This window comes from Larus michahellis, chromosome 7 (genome assembly GCF_964199755.1).
Source record: "Larus michahellis chromosome 7, bLarMic1.1, whole genome shotgun sequence".
NCBI classification, from domain to species: domain Eukaryota; kingdom Metazoa; phylum Chordata; class Aves; order Charadriiformes; family Laridae; genus Larus; species Larus michahellis.
In genome coordinates this window covers 31,740,105-31,761,636 of record NC_133902.1, presented here as the reverse complement: position 1 = coordinate 31,761,636, position 21,532 = coordinate 31,740,105, and the positions used below count along the sequence as shown (strand labels likewise).

The following is a 21,532-nucleotide window of genomic DNA, read 5'->3' as shown; positions in this document are numbered from 1 at the left end:
TGCGAATATGAGATTAAAATACAAATGTACATAGCTCATCCATGTTGGGTGTTGAGTCTGTCTAGTTTGCAAGGGCACAAAAGGCTACATACATTTCATACATTTCAAATACGTCCAGCTATAATTACAACAATTCAGAAACAAATTGAGAATTAGGACATGTCAAAATCAAAGACTAAAAAAGAAAATATTAGGACTACTACATGTAGTACTCTCAAACAGAGCTGAGACAACTCTGAGAAACCTCTAAGTAGGACAGCAGCTCATTGTTTCATTTCTTTACAAGTTTTATAGCAACAGCTTGTAACATTGTTTATGGAACCTATTATGTAGATCACTATATAGAAAAACAAACAAACTGGTAAATAGACATAGCCTACTTCAGCAACAAAAAGGAACCAGGACACCAACATGTAAGTGGATGAACTTTTAGTAGTATATTCTCTAGATACCTTGTTTTCTGTCTAGTCTCAATACTCCTACGTTTTCCTTGAATATAAGACTGCAACTTTAAAAAAACCTCTCTTGCAGACCACGCGACAATGATACTCAGATCGGTCTTGCTCCTGCAGGCCAACAAAAATCTTTACATGCGAGGGTCTAAACTTTTACTGGACCTGATTACTATGAAATCACAGATACACAGCTAGCAAATAACTACTTATGAAGGTCATGCCAATACCAAGGGCATTTTAAGTCAACATTTTAACAACTAGAGTCTGACAGCTTGCCAAAAAGTTTTTCCCAAATTTTTAAAGAGGTTAATAAATCCATGAAGACGTATTATGAGGAATGGATGTTTTCTGTACTCATACTAAGGGCATCCATGGAAGAACTGCTAGACATATTAACAGGTACATAAAAAGCTAGAGCAATCTTTTTTTTAAATTTTTCCTCTTCTCCTCTGAAAAATTTCAGAAGTCTCACATTGCATTTGGCTATACAAAATCACTGAATTTTCACTGCCTTCTACCATAATTCTTTCTTAGCATGATTTTGTCCTGGATTTAGCTGTGGCTTTTTTTAAGCTTTTCTCTACAACAGTGTAGACATCTCAGGGCTCACTCCTCGTTAGAGATGCCTGCTTCCATCCTCACATAGATACAGAGTTTGTGAAGTAATCATTTTTGTGCATATCTAGGATTCCATGCTAGCATCAAAGAAGTGACCAATGAATGAGAAATATTTCTAATAGACTCTCTCAGGAAGCAGAATCAGACATAATGATTACCGTGCTTCACAAAGGTGGCCTGGAGTCCATATTCAGAGGTATGATCTCATTGTGATGTTGTCTGATGAAGCACAGTATCACATCCTGGAAAATGTAAGTTATGGTATCCTGAAGACAAGATTGAAATTGGACTGGCATTTCCTCCAGATGTTTCCTTTCAACAGTTCTCTTTCAACAGCTGGTTTGGTTTGTTTGCTTTTTTTCTTTCCAAGAAATAAGAGGGCCTTATGAATTTGTTTCCTATCTGAAACATAACCATTGTCACTGCTGAAAGAACATGCTTCGCACATAACCAAAACCTTCATAATTTGGGGGCTGTTTTCATCGTGCTCACTTTTCCTATGGAGCCAAAGGCTTTCAGCCTTAGCATCATTTGACCCACAGATTCTAAACTATTAATTCTCCAACTCTCACCAATCATTTACCATGCATATTTTTATTGCTACAAATTATAAAAAAAAAAAAAAGAGAGAGAGAGAGACCAAAGATCACCCCCACTCCTCTCAAAATATTCAGTCATTCAAGTACCCTTGAATGGGCACCTTTGGAAAATAACAAGTATTAACGTAACTGTGTAACATAACAGTCTTGTTGTATTGACACGTACACACACTCAAAGGCTGATACGAATTGAAACTATCGTTATGTCCAAGCGACTTTGCTCTAGTGATGATAAGTGCTGTACAAATTCATACCAGAGTATAGAACGGAGGCTTCTTGTCAGCAAAACTAATATCTACTTTGGTCTACTTTGGTTAAATAACCAAAGCTTGTGCTTTTAGCTTGTCCTCTGGTTTATCTTGCTTAGCAGAAGCAAGAGACCAATGTTTAACCTCAAGTTGCTTTGCAGCTAAGAAATAAATCTAGGCAAAGTTCTTATGGATTCTGTTCCGTTCCTATTGCACCCAATCTCTTCCGTAAAGGTGTGTAATCTATGGAAGAATAGAAATATGAAAAAAATAGAAACTCGCAACATCAAGAGATGTTCAGGAATTTTTCTGTCAAGAGACTAATATGTTGAAATGGAAATTAATTTCAGGAAAGGGTCAATTTAAAGTAATTATTAATTTTGAAAAAAAACCCCAAACTAAATAATAAACTAAATACTTTATGTTGAAATTCTCTGAACATACCTATTTGCTTTCCATCTCAAAATAACCGTATCAAACCTAAAATATTTGTTTTAAAAGGTGAAAATAATAATGCTACCACTGTACTGATCCAGACTTTTGCAATGGCAGACACAGAGAGGGCACATGAGAACACTCTGTTTGATTTTGACAAGGGGAAGTTTCAAAAGCTCAGCAATTCCTTTGGGATGGGAAAAGAGGTTACTGCCCAGCTCCACTCAAAACTAATTATTTATGGTTGGATCTGATCTTGCAACTCAAAATTCTTAGACAAAATTCTAAGGAAGAAAAGGATATGCAATACACTTATCACACATACACATATAATGATTAATTTCCAGTCTTACCTATCTATAAATCAGAATGAAGTCATAACTGTTGTTAACTATAATGATCTGTTCTTTGCTTCTCATAGTCAGGATGCCATAGTCATCATCTGTATGACACCATTATAAGCTTAAATATTGGAAAGCTCTTTTGGAAAGCCTGTCTTTACTTCACCAACACAAATGTTCAAGGGAAGAAAAACTTCTTTAAAGTATTTCCTAAAAAGATGTCATGTGAACGTGAAGATATTATTTGTCCATTAAATGAAAAGCTTCTTCCTCTTTAACTGATTCTAAATGAAATTCGGATCTCTAAAGACAACATAAGTGAAACATTAAAAATAAAGATCCTTGCTAATATTAGCTGCTTTTTGGTGCCTCAGACATCTGTGCTTAATTATACTTGTCTGTGGACGATATATCCTCTTCGTGCAAGCTCACATATATCTTACAGCAGAGGGAAGATGAAGTTTCTTGAAGAGAATCTTAGGAGTAAGTGTAACAGTATATTTGCCTTCTATAATTTCTCAGATGACAGCATATAGACTTTTTGGCCCACTGCCATTGTTGGGGGAGAACAAAAAAAAGCTTACAGAAAAACAAGACATAGTTCTGGTCTGACTAAAACCCTATATTTTCCATGTTTCAGTGAATTACAGAAGTTTAGAAAATTTCAATATGAAATACCAATATTTAAGTTCTTAGACAATTTCAAAATGGAACTTTCAACTCTAATTAGGAACAGGAAGTTAGCCGCTGATCATTTTTATTTCTAATTGAGGGTAGATTTGGAAACACTCTTCCATAAGTAGTGGTAGGCTTACATGACACAAAGGAGAACAAAGATAGACACAGCTGGAAGCAGGCATATGCATGAAGATTTTTAGGAATGCATGCTTTCCCTTGTATTTGCGACACAGTGAAAGCACTCATGTGATTAGTTACCCAATGTCTGTGCATACACAGGGCTTATTTTAATACAACTGCCTTCCAAGTTAGGGAATCAAAAAGGGAGAAGCACAAGTTACGCAGAAGAAAGCTAATGACAGACATTCAGAATCAAAACGTTTTCTTCCTACATTCATTTTCTTTCCTTTCTTCTCACCATCAGTGGGATGTATTGCAGGTGAGCAATGTTGACAGAGTGATTAAAGACCCAAACCATTGCTTTTCCCAAATGGAACAGCTACTTCCCAGCTGCTTTCTTTCATACCCCTTCCAAATGCAAAAACTAACACATGAAAAATCTCAGCAGTACTTACTACATTCTAGTTGAACTTGAAATATTAAATCTTGAAGGACCATATATGATCCTATATAGACCTGTAGGGTCACCTTCTTCGCATGATGTTGTATGTTGACATTTATGGCACCAGTAAATCAGGTTTACTCTAATATAGCTCTTTTTAAGCTGGACCCCTCAGGACATAGGCAGAGGACTATTTGGACCAAGATTCCTGAACTCCAGCAGGAGATTAATGCCAGGGAAATGGATTTCTGCTTCCATTTTAAGGTAGATATGTAGGCTTTAACTTCGCAGACTCTTGACACTTCCTCTAGAAAGTTAAGGCTGTTGCCTGAGAAAGCCCCTAAAGCTGCAGCACCAGCTTAAACCACACTGCTAACACAACCAACACGACTAGCCATCCACACAACACATGAACTGCAAATCTAATCGAGATTTGGGGGTTTTGCTGGGCTATTTTTAATCCGATCACTTCTCCAATCTAATTCACTGCTCAGACACAGAATAGTGTCAGTGTAACAGAGGCAGCAGTATGATTCAAGAGTGAGCAGCAAGAGATGAGAACAGTCAGATGAAGTGCACGCATCTGCTATAAAAAATGCTTGCCAAACTGCAGACTAATATACTTTCTCACTTAACAAACCATCCCAATAGCTTCTCTGAAAATGCCTTAGATGGTGAACCAATGTCAAGCAGAAGAGCAAGTCACTGTGGTATTTTGCTTCTAGTGGTATTAAATCACAGAGGACTGTGGGGGATGTGCTGTCCGGATTGCATGGTGGCAACATGTTTTGGGAGAATTGTTTTTTCTTATTTCAGGATAACTTTACATATATAAATATATATTTTCTTTGTAAATACGGGTACTTGGCTTCCAGTGTTGATTCCATTTCTGCTGCAAATTCTCCTAATCCTTAATAAAGCTCAAGTTCTCTCTTTATTACACTGTTTTCTCAGTTTGGCATTGATTTTGCTCTCTGTCTTGTCCTGCACCTGATCGGTGCGGGTTGATTGAGGGTTTTACCTCAAATATTTCTCAAATCATGGATTTCTTACACTCCAGTGGATTTATGTTCTGCTGATTTCATTGATGTCTGGTGGCTCACGATCACATCTACTCTAACACAGTCTAGGAGATAACAGACATGTTTCCTCCTGACAGGTGAGATACAATACAGTTCTCATCCGCATCACATGAAAAGCTATTTATGTACCAACAGCCGAATCCCACAGCTTTACCATCTACTTTTTCTTGTTATCTAGGATCCCTGCCACCAGCTCAATGCCCTCTTTGGCAATACAGGGGCCACGAGACTGGAGGTTCTACGAAGTCCCTATAACTTTCAGCAGTGTCTCTCTTTCCCCAAACTCTCCCAGCAATGCTAGTCTCAAGAGACTGCAATTTGTCTCTGAGTGCCGTAAGCAGCTTGCACACATTTACCCCTCGCCTATATGACACTCATTGATAAACTACAACGCCCAGTGTGAGGAGCGAGTCATCTGATGAAGGGTTCTTGTGGTTCTCCCAAATGGTTAGAAATACCTCAGACGCAGTCACATGGCTCCTGCACAAGCTATTTGCAAAATGATAGAATTAAGATGGTTCTTGAGAGTTAGCAGAAAGAGTAGAGATGTTTAGGGCATAAGCTTGCAAGGGGAAAGGAGTCTGGGAAATTGTTCCCTTCTCCGTCACTCAAGGGATAGAGCTTTGTGTCCATTTTTGTGAATAAGAAATGAACCCAGGAATTGTAATATCTCTTGGAGAAAAGCCTGAAAACCCCCCAAAACCAGCTAAGTGCTCAGGATGGTGGTGAAACAACGTTATGGTTTCCCACCAACTAAACCACAATTTAGCATTTCAGTTTTGAATCATGCTTCTTTTGCTGCTTTCAGAATGACAGTGAAAACTTGACTGCTAGAAATGCAAATTCACAGCTGCTGTTGATTGTTGTAACTCCTTTGATGTCGGTAGTTGGAAGGGAGATGAATAGCAGCTGAGGAGCTGTTTAACTCCCTTACACGAAACAGTCCACTGCTTTGCATCAGTGCGATCCAGGGAAGCCCTCTGATGGTTCTAGAGATGTGGACTTAAAAAAAGATACACTGCTGACTGACAAACTGTCAGATATTGCAACGTGCTGATCTCATTCCAGGAGCTCCACATCTGCATGCGCTTAGGATGACGCAATGTATCACTCCTGCCTTGCCCCACTGTCCCATTCTGGTAGTTGCTCAGCATTTTGCGGAAGTGTTAAACTTTTCACATTTCCACCAACGGAATGGAAATGAAACGGTTTTTATTCCAAGTGGCTTAAAATGCCATGTTCTGAATTTCCATTAGGGGATGGTACTCTACTATCTCACAGTTATTTCTAGTGTGTATAATATTGAATATTTTAATTTTGAAGAAGTGCTTATGCTCTTGTTTCTGTGGTTCAAAATACCATTATACGTAGGTTATAGAATCATAGAACGGTTTGTGTCGGAAGGGACCTTTAATATAATCTAGTTCCAACCCCCTGCCCTGGGCAGGGACACCTCCCACTAGACCAGGCTGCTCAAAGCCCCATCCAGCCTGGCCTTGAACACCTCCAGGGATGGGGCATCCACAACTTCCCTGGGCAACCTGTTCCAGTGTCTCACCACCCTCATAGTAAAAATTTCTTCCTGATATCTAATCTAAATCTACACTCCGCCAGTTTGAAGCCATTACCCCTCATCCTATCACTTGTAAAAGGGAAATCCTTGTATTCAAGGGGACTCAGGACTGTCTTCTGCTGCTAATGCACTGGTTTCAGGACTCAAATACCTCCTCCCAGGAGGGGCTGGTGGGGAAGAACCTCTCAGTACAATGCTGGCACAGCAAGGCTTACAGCACAGGGGTACAGGGACTTTTTCCAAATTTGAAAGGAAAACGCGAGCCTCGCCACGTAGTTGTCCTCCAGAAGACAGTTCCTGTGCTTGGCTGGAGCTCCCCGGCTGGTGGTCAGGGGAGCAACAAACCAAACCAAATGGGCCCGGGCGCTTCAAGTGCGCCGGAGAGTCGGCGGGGAGTTTTTTTAGAAGCCTGCGGGCCTATCCCTTCACCCTCTGCCACCAAACCGCTCACCACCCCCTTGGGGCCGCCCGCTGCGCAGGTGTAGCGGGGCGGAGGGGAAGGGAACCCAGCCGACGCCCTCGCTGCCCCACCGGGGGCGGGAGTCGGGACGGCCGCGTCCCACAGGGCCCGGGGATCCGGGGTCCCGGGGGCCGTGCCCCCTTCGGCAGCACCTCCGTGGGCGCGGACGGGGCGGGGAGAAACCCGACCCTCGCCGCCTGTGGAAGGGAGAGGGGCCGCCGCTGTGCGGGAGGAGGCGGCGCGGCCGAGCGACTCCCCCATCCGGAGGGGACACCCCCACCCCGGGCTGCGGGGAGCCCGCCCGGCCCGGCCTGGCTCGGCCCGCCGGTAGCAGAGGCGGTGCAGGCAGAGGGCTGCCGCCGTCCCGGGGCAGGGCGGGGGCGCGGCGCTGCCCTCTCGCCGAGCCGGGGGAGCGGAGCCAGGCGGGAAAGCCGGCGCTGGGCGCCCGTCTGCCTTCGGGCCGGCCGGAGCCATGCGGAGCGGCGGGAAGGCGAGGGGGGCTGCGGGCTGGGCCGCCCCGCTGCTCCTGCTGTGGCAGTGCCTGCCGACGGCGCGGCCCTACAACCTGGACACCCAGCACCCGCTGCTCTTCCGCGGGGGCAATGGGACCCTCTTCGGGTACTCGGTTCTCCTGCATGGCCACGGAGAGGAGAGATGGTGAGTCCCCGGCCGGGCCGCCCCCGCGGGGGCCCCGTTCCGCCCGTCGCTCCTTCTCCCGGCTCTGCCGGCCGCGGCGCCTCACGCTGTCGTCTCTGCCCCCGCAGGCTGGTGGTGGGCGCCCCCCGGGCCAGCTGGCCCGCCAACGTCTCGGTGGCCAACCCCGGGGCCATTTTCCGGTGCCGGATCGGGAGGAACCCCCGCGGGCGGTGCGACCAGCTCCAGCTAGGTGAGTCGGCGGCGGGGCGCGGGCGGGGGGACCCCGGCGCTGGGGTGGGCGGCAGGGCTGTCCCCGACGGCGGCGGGAGGGGACGGGACGCTCCGTGCCCGCCTAGCGCCAACCGCGGCTCCGCTGCCTTCAGGGCTGCGGGCGGTTTCTCCTGGGTCCTTGCCAGATTAAACTGGCGTTTGCCTCTCGCTGAAGGGCGAGATCAACGCGATTGCCGAAGAGCGGCAATGGTGCGCCCCCCCCCCCCCGCCCCCGCTTTTTTCGTGTAAACAGAAAGAAATGCACCAAAAGTTGATTTAGACTGTGACAGCTGCCGTTCCTACAGTTTTCGTTGGCACCTTTCAGCACCCACAGCTCAAAAGCTTTATGAGAGTTTCGGTCTGTCTCTCGTACTTCTCAGCGGAAAGTTAGTTCAGCTTTCAGAGCAGGCGGCGAATGTAATGAGCTCAGAGGTGGGGGGGTGGCAGCATGTGCCTAAATCGTCTTTTCTTCTGCAAAGCCGTCCCTTCGTAGAAGCCACCCTAAAGTAACTCTGAACCACAGTCGTTTTGCAGATGGGTTTTCCCTGCTTGCAGATTTGTAGAAAAACTGAGTTTCAGGGGAACAAAGCTATTTTTGGCTGAATCAGTATTTCCAGCTTCTGCATTTGACCTAACTCCTCTCTAGCTCCCCAGTCCCCGTCTTTGGGAGGTGAAGCTGCGTACACTTATCCAACTTCCAAGTGTTTGATACTCGTTAAAAAGGAGAACACTTTGCAGTGGGTTACCGTGAACACGCATGAACTGCTTTGGGCTCTGTTCTTGTCCCCCTTGCACACAGTGCCGTTCATTCTGTCCCGAGGCTATGCATTGAAAGCTTCCTGAACTTTCTGTCCTGCTGTGACCGAGACCATCCGATCCGTTAAAACTATGAACTTGCCGCCCAGTAAGGCTAAGAAGCGCGGGAAAGGGTTTTCAAAATATTTGAAACTAATGAAAGCGATAGCGCACCATGGACTGATGGGCTTTCAGGGCAGAACACAGCATTCTGTGACAAAAATGTTAAAACAGTTGTTTCTCTACACATCTATGCATGATGCTTAGAACTGATGGGTTCTATCGATTTTTTCCCTACAGATTGAAATAAGAGTTATTTTTTGTAACTAAGCTACAAAAACCTGAGGTACTTCAGTGGTGCTTTACTTGTAGCCACATAAGGAAAAGACAAGCAGTTGCTCATAGAAAGAACTGTAGTTAAACTTATGCCAGCCCAAGTAGTTCTTTTTTTTTTTTCCTTTTTTTTCTTTTTTTTTTGACTAATTTCATTCCAGTATTAGATCTATTGAAAAATTATATATAACAAAGAGCTTTTTTTCTCCAACTGCACGTTTATTAGAGGCTTGCAAAAGTCAAAGAAGCCAACTAAAGTGGTGACATAGCATATGCTAAGAGGCAATAAACCCCTGCTCCTGGACTGGAGGGAAAAATAGTCCTTCACTGTGTGGGGAAGGAAAGGAGGGGAAGGGTGGAAAGTTTCAGGTTCTTTGAAAACTACGTATATCTGCTGTACTTCTTGACTTACTCATTTAGCCAGTGGAGAAACAAAAGCTCTAATGAAGTAACTTGTTGGGCTTTTTCTCAGCAGCTTAGGGGATTAAAATGAAATGATGCAACAGGTGAATGAAAATGTTTATGTGGTTCTAAAGGCTTAATTTAACACAGCTTCTGTTCCTGGGTTTAGAGGCTACAGGTTACATAATGATGTTTACTGTCTTGTCTTGCATTTTTAAAAATAGTGATACCACAAGAGATCTCTGTAAAATGTTTATTTCCCTTAGTGCTAGTTTCCCTGGTGCTTCACATCACTAAGATACATCTACAGTTTTTCTGTAGTTTATATAGATACAGAAGTTTATATAGATACTGAAAAGAAGTGCTCTATTGTAAGACAGGTCAGTGAGGTCAATGAAGAAGCCAAAGGCGGCTGTGGTGCATGGGATGTAAATGAAGTAGGATAGTATCTGAGGTTTGTTAAGCCTCTGCCATCCTGCCGAGCGGTCACAGAAATACACAAGGGAACTCACAATTGCAAAGCTGAACTTAATTATCTCTTGTCTAACTCATTCAGGCTGTCAGCAGCTTTTGGACATAATGGTTTTATCGAAGCTGTGTCTTTCAGTCAGTGACCTCCTTGTTCTTCTGCTTGGATTCTTGCCAGCGACAAGTTTGGGTTCTGATCTCGTAGAATAGGGTAATTTCCTTTGTAAAACGTGCAGGGATATATTACGTTGCTCGGACAGGCAAATTGAGAAATAGCTATTTCTGTCTTTCTCGTGAATACTTGAATTTCTTTCAGTAAAAGAATCTTTGAAGTAATAAGTCTTTACTTATGAGTCATAGAAATATAGAGGTGACAAAAGGTAATAGAACTGGGTTTCTCCAAATGTTGGGCTTCTGTAATAAGTGGATGTGAATTACTTGGAGACATAAATATGTTCAAACACTTTGTTGCTATTTTTCACTGAAGTATCCTTGAAACTGGCATAACTAATTAATGAAGGATTCATGCACAATTAGGAAGCCTCTGATCACGCAAAACTGCTGTTGTATTTTTTATGATGTCACACGTTCCTGTCTGCTTTCTCAGTAGTGAAGGAGTTGCTGGGAATAGTCCTATACTGCAGTCATCCCAGCATCTGGAAATACCTGATCCAGGCATACTTTAGAGAATTTCAATGTTGTTCAAGATGTTGCAGGGGCCCGGGCTGCTTTAAGAGTAGAGAGGAGCTGTGAGATACACTGCCATGAGCAAGCAAATCTTTGTCTTCCCAGTGCCTCATGATCACTTTTAAATCTCTCTCTAATTGCTGAACAGAGGACTAATGTTTTAAGGGTTTCTTGTCTAGTTCTGCTACTTCTGTCAATGGTGTCAAGTGCTCTAGACTGCTGGTTTATTTGTATTTGGAGAGCTTTTAAATGATGACTTGTGTTAGATGCAGAGGCTTGTAATCAAGCTGTAGGCACAAATACAAAATACAGTGCTGCAGGTTTATTATTTGGAGCACTAAGTGTCCATCTTCTACCAGTCTTCTAGTCTTCTGAATTTCAAGACCTTGCTCACATTAGTTTGGAGTTGTCATAGATTATTGCAGAGGGACTTCCACAAAGTTCTTTCAATGTTTTGATCTATTACATCTTGGACTTGCAAAACGTTACAGAAATTCTTCAACAAAATTTCTCTCAGATTTGAAACAGGGTGATAACATTGGCTAAAAACACAGGGAACAATTTATAAAATTTGCCATCAGGTTAAAAAAAATTTAACTGCAAATGTACATGGTAAATTCAGTGCATATTGTTTAACCTAAGGCCAAAAAACTTTGCCTGCAGTCTCAGCCTTCCACCCTTCTTTTAAGTCGGTGCTACAATTAACCTATGAACAAATTGCCCTCTAGCTCCCCCAGCTGAATGGTTACAATGGAAAAGTGAACAGTTAATGGTTTTCCCCAAAAGGCTGACCTGTATTTGTTCAACTTTGATTTCAGTTTGTCTTTGGTCATTTAGCGCTTTGATCTCACTTGCATTGCTCATACCCTGCCAGTGATCTCCTTTGAAATAGCCATGCTATTCCAAGGAAGACAGGACCTAGCTCTGTTACAGAAACAGCTGGCATTTAACTAAAATGTTTTGGGTAGAATTGGTTTGAGGGACATAAGAGGGATAAGACCTATCAAATCTGTGAAAAGAGAAAAGATTGCCCCGGATGAATGAAGAGTCTAATGAGGCCCTGACATCTAGGAGCAGGATATCAGAAGGCTTGTCGTCTTTGCAGTAGACTTCATAGTTTTAATCAATTAGCAATAGGGCCAGGGGAGTTCTGGGAGGATAAAAAAAGATCACGGGAGGCTGCTGGGCATGGAAAGCACTGGAGCAAGTTATATAAAACTGGTTTCTCAGATGACATGGCAAACATCTGTATTAAAGTCCTTGAGGCCAAAGCTAGAAGTGGCTTTATAAGTTGTGACCTTATTTATATGCGTTTGTGCTGTTTCTGTGGATGCGTGCAGCGGGGATTATGGCAGAAGTGTATCTTCCAGCTGTGTAATGTACACAGGCTGGGCAATTACTTATCTCTCGGTGACTTTATGACAGCGCGTGCTCCTTTTCCCTGAGGCAACCAAGCTGCCATGTCCTCTTGAGCTTATTCAGTGCTGCTCTGTTGCTTGTGCAGAATACAGCATTTTCTCTTCTCATTCTATAAAGCCTTTATAATGTCATACCCTGAGCAGGGGCTCATCACGATGTCTGGGATGTAAAGCTCGCACTTTTCTCGCTCACAAAAGCGTGTCATTTCCAAGTTGGGTGAATACTTGCCAGTCAGAGAAAGAGAGGAGATATAAGATAGCAGGTCAGCAGAGGGCCAAAGTGTACCTGAATCAAGAACGTATGCTGGAGCCAAGGAAAAGGGGAATACAATCCAACGAGCATGAAGGAATGGTGGTGCTTTTTCTTGGTATGGACCTCTGAAATAGGCTCAGGAATGAAGCACTGAGATGAGCAAAACTTCCTTTTATCTCATATCATCATTATCTGGTTTTGTTTGACTTAACTGATAAAAGTCTCAGAAAGCCTCTTGAGATACAAATTTATGACACGGGTCTTTTCCACTTCTTCCATTTCCTGCAAATCCACATACACTTTAAAGCAAATCCCAGGTAAGTCATTGTCATAAGAGGACATAAAGAATTGCTAGAAGAGAGTTACCGGACACGCCATTTCTGATTTAAAGGAGGATTAAATCTTACATGTGGGAGCGTAATGGAATTTAGTTTTCTGAGGTGATTTCAGTCAGATTAACATGCTCTATCATTCATGCAAACCATGGAAGTGTCTCCCTGAGGAAGTGAGGAGTTCCAAAATTGAAGTCTAAAACTAAATTCCAAACTTGTTTTTGAAAATGGTATGTATGTATTACATGGATCTTCATGTCACTGACATTAGCCAGGTAGGAGAACTCGGAAGCTTATTACTTGAACCGCAGTAACTGACAACCTGCAGAAAAATCAACTACTTCTTAGTAGATTTTTAAAGTAAGGCATTTTACTTTGTGCTCGTCTTGGAGTGAGAGCCCACGTGTTGTTAATTACTGTTCCTCAGGTGACCTGCAGGAATTATTTAACTACAGTAATGTAAAATCTCTTGGCCCAAAGAGAATTGAATGTGATGTTACTGCGAGTGTTAAGGTCGATTCCTGTTTACTTGGATATTGCATACTATTTCCTTGATGTCTTAGGGAAAGGCACATGGGGGAGGAAGTGGTAAAGAAGGAGGGTCAGGTGCCTCTTGACCCTGGGAAGGATGTTGGTTTTGGAAGAAGGTAGAGTACAGCTGCGGTGCGCAGGGTGTGTCGTCCTCTGTGCAGTACAGTGAGGGGTTCCTGACTGCACTGCTCTGGTCTTTCCACAGGAGCAGGGAGAAAACATGATGTCTGAAAAAAGTGGAGAGGTGGTACGGAAGTAGAAGAAATTAAGGCTCCAGCAGTTTCTTCAGACAAATGTCAATTGCTAGGCCTGTCACAAAACAGCAGGCAACAACCTCTGAAATAAGGATGGTTGTTGGGTTTTATTCCTACAGTGTTTCTCCTTACATTTTCTTATTGTGTGATAAAGATTTATCTTGATTTCATTAATCTGCTATTTTCACTCAAAAAGTCCTTGACATCCTAGGCATAAAATCATTTAAGTCAGTGTTGGTTGTGAGAATGTATGTAGCAAAGCCCACAGTCATTCATCTTTCTCCTGGGTACTAAGTAGACAAGGTGTATCCCTTCATTCTGTTTCCATGTTTAAACAATATTGTGCAGTTGTATGTCCTGTAGAAGGAATTCAACACGTCCACTAATTAGGAGTGTATTTATTTAAACTCTCTAATGCATTGAACAGTAATATTTCATTTCTGGTGGGAGCAGAATTTTGAGGGGGTGTTGATTTATGTGTTTTCCTCTCAAACCATGTCCCCATCAGTATGGGCACTCTGTGATCTGTACTGATGCCCTCTTCTGGGTAACTAACTGCTTCAATAATTTGGTTAATGCATAGTCATACGAACATCTTACAAATTAAAAGCTTGCTTTATGTAACTTAGAATACTTTTAAATGCATAGCTTCTTCTTACCACGGGTGCCACTGCTGCTTTCTAGAAGGAAGCAAATATTTGCTAACTTGGCAATACTGGAGCCTTTTGGGGGAGTTAAAAGAAATTTCACTATGTTCTCTAAGGTTTTAAAATTAACTCTCCTTAAGAAAAAAAACCAAAGAGCTACTGCTAAATAATTGCAACAGTGCAAGGAGTACGCAGGATATGCATACATAATGATCTGACATCCCCAGTAGAGATTGCAGTTATACACCCTTTATGTGATAGCCATTTGCAGTAGAGATAATTTTAAGGTCTGCTACCAGTGGAGATGTAGTTTGAGAGGTCCTTGCTTTAGGCTAGAGTTTGGGTAGCACTCTCGGGTATTGCTTGTGTTTCTTATGAACTTTTAGGCTGGAGAACACTTGAACAGCCAGCCCTTCATCAGATTGAGCGTAATGTCACTTTCTATCTTAATTTCAATAATGATGGAGAAGCCAAGCCTCACTACCAACCTATTGTATTCAGAACCAGTGCGCTCCCTTTGGCTACATGCAGCCGTACCTTTGATCAAGAAGAAAGTGAAAATTCTACGTGGCCTGCGTGAGACAGAGGCCAGGTCCACCAGACCTGAGTTGCTGCAGTCTCCCTGTAGGGTTCTTGGGTGCTCCTGTTACTCACCATGTGGCCCTTCAGCTTGTCCTCCTGTTCAGAGCATTGGTCTTTGTGTCCTAGGCAACCCCAATGGAGAGCGCTGTGGGAAGACTTGTTTGGAAGAGCGTGATAATCAGTGGCTGGGTGTCAGCTTATCGAGGCAGCCAAAAGAAAATGGATCTATCGTTGTATGTATTAATGGCTGTAGCTGCGTGTCTGTTTGTCAGACTGCCTTCATCTTTCTTATGCTTCTGTGCCAAACATCATGTTTGTTTTTTATCCATAGGCTTGTGGACATAGATGGAAAAATGTCTTTTACGCAAAAAATGAGCACAAACTTCCATATGGTATTTGTTTTGCTGTCTCTTCTGATTTTCGAACTGAACTGAGCAGATCAATACGCCCATGCTATATAGGTAAGGACAATGCTTGGGTCCTTTGTAGGGAGAAATTAAGATGCTTAATTGCATGGTGCAGAGTTTGTGAAGAGCCTGTGTTGCTCTGAGCAGGCTTTCTGCAGCCAAAGGTTTGCAGATTGAGTGCAGATGATATGAGCCCAATTTATGATGTAGATTTGTTAACAGGATGCTTATCACTTCAAAGAAGAGCTGCTTTCAACAGGCAAAAAAATTCACAGAATCACACAGAATCACAGAATGGTTTGGGTTGGAAGGGACCTTACAGATCATCCAGTTCCAACCGCCCTGCCGTGGACAGGAACACCTCCCACTGGACCAGGCTGCTCAAAGCTTCATCCAGCCTGGCCGTGATGGCCTATTTAAATTTGTTTAAATAGGACATCAGAATACTTGCTCCTTGGACTGGATCACTGAAGGATGTGTGCTTCTCAAAACCAGGCCAGTAGAGGACGTCCTTCCTTCCTTTACTCTGTTATTTGCTCCCTCTGCTCAGGAGGGTGCCCCACAGCAGCAGCAGCAGCAATACCTGCAAGAGACTGTTGCCGTTGGCTCCTTAGCCTTTGGTACAAAGCTGCTCTGGTTCCTCAACACAGTGTGTGCCCTGTACCTTACTTGCCTCCTGCCAAGGCCACTGCTGTGGTGCAAGACCTTCAGTGGTCCTTCCTCGAGGACTGCAGGAGCAGCATAAGAGTCAAGACCTGAAGCTATCAAACAAGTCCATCCCTGCCTTCCCTTTCATACCTCCCGCCCATCCGGGAGAGTGATGTCGTGACCCTGCCCCTTGCCAACGCAAGGAAGAGCTGACAATCTGGCCTGTCCGTGCAGACCTACAGAGTAACACCATCAAACATCCCGCTGCTGGCTTCAGAGACTGTTAGGAGCATTGGTGAAATCATGCTTTTATCTCCAGTGACTTTTCAAGTGAACAAAACTATGGATGAGATGAAGGGAACCCTGATGGGAGGCAGTCAGCACAGAAAAGCAGGAAAACAGAGCTGGGAGAACTGGATGTAGAGACAACTGCTAAGGGTGACAGATACCGATATGTCCAATACAGCTGTAACACAAGCCCTTCAGACCACTAGTGGAGCATGAGGGCAACTCCTATCAAGATTCATAAGCCCGTCAATCAGATTAGACCTGAATTATACAGAGTTGTAGAGAAGAGTTAAGCGTACGTAGCTGTGCTGCTCAAACTATTTGTGCTGTTTCATTCATGGAGCAACTGAAAAAGAAAAGTACAGCCTTTAAAGTCACAAGATTTCAGAGGAAGCTGTGATCAAGTGATACATAGTGCTTTGAGTTTGTTACAATACTATATTGAAGCTAAAGGCTATACAGTGGAAATGGTGTTTTTAGCTTTATCACAGGACTGAAAACCAATGTTGTTTTCTTTTCTTTTTTTTTTCTTTTCTTTTTTTTAAACTTGTCCCAACTTCTGTTGAAGGCCTGGTAACAAACTCTGAAACTACACACTTCTCATCCTTTTTAATATTTCTTGCCCATTCCTAGATCATGTGCGAAAGTTTGGAGAAAACCATGGGTCGTGCCAGGCTGGAATGTCTAGTTTTTACATTGAGGTGTGTATTAAAGATACCAAACTTCTCTCTATATATCTATATGCTTATATATACGTATACGTACATAAAAGTGTGTATGTAAATGCAAACATTAACACTGTATTTTTTTTGTGGGAAGGAAAAATCAAAATTTTCCCATTTCTTTTTTATTGAATCTTGATAAGACTTGCATGATAATTCCCAACTCATACTTTTACTTTTTATTCCCAAAAACACTTCTGCACCTGACTAAACCAAAAATTACTTTTCATCTGGGAAAAAGAGCATGGATATAACGGAGTATGAAGTTTTGTTATTCTCTTTAAAGTAATCTCTTTGATGTAACATTAACACTGATAACACCTTCTTGCTTTACAGAGTAATATTCTGTATTATTTAATGTCCATTTCACCCTAAGATTATGATTTCTAAAAAAACTCCTTTGACAAGAGAATATCCTGTTTGTTACTCTCTTTTAAGTTGTTCACAGCTCAAGGTTTTTAATAACCATATTTTTAGAAAGCCTGAAAAATGTTATCTGTGATCTAGTGGTAATCCCCTGGTACTGATCCAGATGTATCTCCAGTAGCGTTTCACTGAGTTCACAGGAGATCTAAAGAAAAGCATTTGACTTGTTTTGCTTATTTTCATGAATATTTAAATATGAATAACATGGCTTTTTTTTTAATTTTTCTTTTAGGACTTAATTATAATGGGAGCCCCTGGATCTTTTTATTGGACTGGTTCTGTTTTTGTGTACAATACAACTGCAAATACAATCGACGCTTATACAGATTCAAATAACCAAGTGAAATTTGGCAGTTATCTAGGTACTTAAAAATATCTAATACTTTACAAAAATATAAGTCAAAGATTTAGTTAAATAGCTGATCTTGAAGTGAGTGCACCGTGTTCATCAGTGCTTCTTTACTAATCCCAGAAGTGACGGTTCTAAATATATGTTGTGAGTTTGCTAAATATTATTTACTTATAAGGCTTCCTCTCTGTTCTTTTTACATGGAAGCATCTCAAACATGGGATTTCTGGTTTTATCATCTCTCCACGGAGTTTTCTATCCCTTCTTGATTTAGAAGGTAGAGATATGCTTCTGGTTAGCAACGTTTTGCACTTCACTGTTACGTCTGAAATGCTGACAAGGACTTTCATAGCAAAAGACATAATGATTTCACATATAACAGAAATATGGAAAGTTGGTTACAGTGAAAGCTGCAAGGAAATAAGTCTTAATTGCATTGTCAGTAAGGGGAAGTATACTATGATCTTAAGAGACAGACTTGACTCCAATTGAGATTTTTTTTTTTTCTTTTATTCCAACCGTATCTTGGTCTGGATATATGGGAAAGCAAACCTTATCTACAAATGTCTGCAAAGAAAGCCATGAAGCTCCTACTCGTGTACTTAGGTACCTATATCCGAGTAGTTAGGTGGATTTAGTGGTAGAATTTGTAGGGTTTTATGCCAGAAACATCATCAGCTTCAGTTTTCTCACTACACGCTAAGAAAACCTCATCTGTCCTTCCCTGAACTCCTGAGCAAGAATGTTTTTGCCTGTCACCACTGGTTTTTGCATTTTCCCATTCATAGGTCCGATTCACGGGGATAAATACTTCCTGTTTCTGATTTCACTCTTTTGACAGTAGGAAGCAGGCATAGGTAATGAAATAACTGTTATGAAATACAAAGGCCCAACACTTCAGAACTCGGTACTGAGCCTCGCAAAGGCTGCAGTTGGGCTCTGTGGGAAAGTCAAGCAAAAGAGATGCTGCGTGGCAAAAAATGCTCAGATCCCCAGATCACTATGGTTAACCAGTAATGTTTCTAACATTTCATAGGGCATGTGAAAAACTTCAGAGAATGCTTGCTCCAGCTTTCCAGTAACAATCAGCAGAAAAAAAATATTGCACTTGTCTGGGGGGAAAAAAGCTCATTCCAGATTTCTGCTCCTACAAGTATAAGAGTGAGAATTTCTGTAATGAATGAGTCAAGTCACTGATAGACAAAAGCCAGGTATAGGCAAACAGGTGAAAGCTTGACTAAGGACTGGGCTGGGGAGGGTGCAGGGAAAGCCTTCCCGCACATATAGTCTCTCTCCTAGTTCCCTTTGTCATCCAGGTCCTGAAATCAGCTGGACTTTGCTTCACAAATGCTTCTCCAGTGACCTGGCGCAAGCATGGCAGCCAGCATGCTGCCTTCGCAGAGCCGTGGGTCCTCCAAACTTGTGCTTTCTACAGGGAAGAAAGGGGCCGTTGGCTCATCTGTGTGTCTCTACAGTAGCAGCTGTGATAAACCTTAAATTTTGCATTATTCCATGCTACTTGAACCTCCACTTTGTTCTCTCATAATAATAGATAATGTGGTTAAAAGAATGTAAAGGTACCTTCCTTCACCTCCCTCAGCTTCTGTTCTGTCCCATCTTTAGCATTGTTTAAGGCCAAAACCTATTTAGGGTTAATTCCATTACCAAGATTTTTTTTTTTTTTTTTTAAGACTGAGTTTGCCTCTCCTTTAAATAATGAACTGTCGTTCCCCCCCCTCACCAAGTGGGGGAAGTATATTGTGACCAGAGGTAATTCAAGCACATGACTAGACATAATTATCTACTTACACTATACTTCTTCTGGCAGGGACTGAGAAGTTGGCCTCTTTGCTTATATTTTTCATTAAACTGTCAAAGTGTAATAATTAACAAATTAGAGTTTGCAGGAAGAGTGTGCGGAAGTATCATTGCATTTTCCAAAACTTGGAAGAAACAAAGAAGCTGTTTAAGTACCAGACAATTCAAAGAAGGAAGGAGGTTAGAAAGAGAAGCTGGTAATACATAATGTTTGGTAGTATTCCCCTGACTACTTCAGTGTATCCTGGAGATTAATAACTGACTTCTTTAAAAGGAATTAGATAAGTAAATCAGTCTTTCAAATCAGCTGGGCCTGATGAAAGAGTAACTGTAGGCACTTAACAAACTGCCTTAAAGAAATCACAAAGTAACAGATTGTTTCTTTTAGGAATCTGACACTGGCAAATGACACTTCAGAAAACTGAAGAGAATTCTGGGGATGGAAATAAAATTTTATTTGACTGTGCCTTTAAATGTAAAGGGTTGATTACGGGATAACCCCCCACCAAACATTTTAAGACCATAGTAAACACGAGAAAAACATCTGATTCACTGTACTTTCTTTTACTGTGTTTGGCTTTTTGGTTTCTTTGGTGGGTTTTTTAAAACAAAAAACAAGTTCGTTAGAATTATCAATGTTACACTTCAGCAAAACCAAAATAACTAGAAATTAAAGGTCAGAGGAGGCAAATTAAGGTTCATCCACTTAAGCCTAATTTTTTGTTGCATAAGTTAAAGCTAGGTGTTGACCTGTTGGCCTTTAAAGGATAAATTGCTTTGTGCACCTCTTTTAGCTTAAAATATGAAAAGAAAAAGCTGTCTCAATGAGAACTTGAATGCTGGACAGTTGTCCTCACAGATGGAAGATTTAAGGCTTATTCTCATCTGATCCAAGATGACTTTCCCATTTTCCCTGTATGCTGTGAAAATCAACAGTCATTCAGTAAATGCAGGAGTGGCACAATACGTTAACTGTCTTCCCTGTTTCAACTCCGCCATAATGTATTTTGGAAAGAGTAAGGATGACTTGTGTAGCTACAGACTAAGGTGTCAGCCTTCACTTTGCAATTCTGTGGCTGGACATCTGCACCGAAGTATGGTCTTGTTTGTTGAGAGCTGTCTCCACATACAGAAATACTTTGTTACATAGATTCATTTACAAAAGCTGATGCAATGCTTTCTTGTTCCATAATCAGGCTTTTGCTCCGATTTGTTCCTGACATTTTCATACACTCTATAGGTGTATGCGCACATGCATATAAGTAGCACTACGTTTCATTTTTCTGTAGTCCAGTTACAACAATAGTCAAACAACGATTGAATCAAGTGTTTCCACATTGCACTGTATGGACATTTGATCATTTTTATTTGTATTACAATATGGACTCACTGAAAAATTGTAGAATATGCATTAGCAGAAGGTGTTTGCAATTTATTTTATTGGCTCTTAAGGTATGGCAGATAATTGAGATCCTGGGAAGAAATGAGTGTTTCTGACACTTGTTTCTGCTTGCTGGAACTTACTGTGTTTGTATTGACCTTTTGCTTATATTTCAAAAATTTTCTTTTCTGTTTTCATTGCTAGCTTGCATGAGGTCTGAATGTCAGACTCACAATAATTTGTGGTGTTGACAGCTTTTATACGTCATGCCCCCATTTTTTTTTTCTGTATATAGCATTTCCAGTATTGAATAGTGCATTTCTAATTTACAGGATACTCTGTTGGAGCTGGACATTTTCTGACATCAACCAGTATAGAAGTAGTTGGAGGGGCACCCCAGCAGGAGCAGACTGGTAAAGTAAGAGATTGTCTATACTATTGGTTTGAAGAATATACCCCCGCATACCCTCCCATGATTTTCCAATTTAGATTAACATATTAAAGACAAATATCAGATATGTATGATTACTCACGGGGAGAAAAGTCAAAGGAGGAATGAGGGAAGATAGTGTAGATAACATTGCTCTGAAATATGGTGTTAAAGAAAGGTACAGATAGGAAATAGTAAATAGCTGTACTTTGTGGTATTGTGTGTTGCTTTACTGATTCTCTAGCACATGCTGTAGAGAAAGCACAGGAAAGTATTTCAGATTACTGTTTGCTGAATTACACTTATATTTTCTTTTTGTTTTAGGCATACATTTTTAGCATTGAGAAGCAAATAAATATTCTATTTGAACTACGGGGTAAAAAGGTAAATCTTTCATACTACTT

At 41.8% G+C, this 21,532-nt stretch overlaps 1 protein-coding gene across 2 annotated transcripts in view; it reads left to right on the top strand.

Annotated features, from left to right (window-relative positions):
- Positions 1-7,376: 7,376 nt before the first annotated feature.
- Positions 7,377-21,532, top strand: part of ITGA4 (integrin subunit alpha 4) — a 39,846-nt gene continuing 25,690 nt past the window's right edge. For both annotated transcript variants that reach the window (XR_012588193.1, XM_074593658.1), the window contains exons 1-8: positions 7,377-7,708; positions 7,816-7,937; positions 14,786-14,892; positions 14,991-15,120; positions 16,636-16,703; positions 17,383-17,512; positions 21,031-21,116; positions 21,453-21,512. Coding sequence is in view for 1 of the 2 variants with exons in the window: in XM_074593658.1 (XP_074449759.1) it covers positions 7,524-7,708; positions 7,816-7,937; positions 14,786-14,892; positions 14,991-15,120; positions 16,636-16,703; positions 17,383-17,512; positions 21,031-21,116; positions 21,453-21,512 (888 nt within the window). In the remaining variant the exon portion in view is untranslated. The remainder of the gene's footprint in view (positions 7,709-7,815; positions 7,938-14,785; positions 14,893-14,990; positions 15,121-16,635; positions 16,704-17,382; positions 17,513-21,030; positions 21,117-21,452; positions 21,513-21,532) is intronic.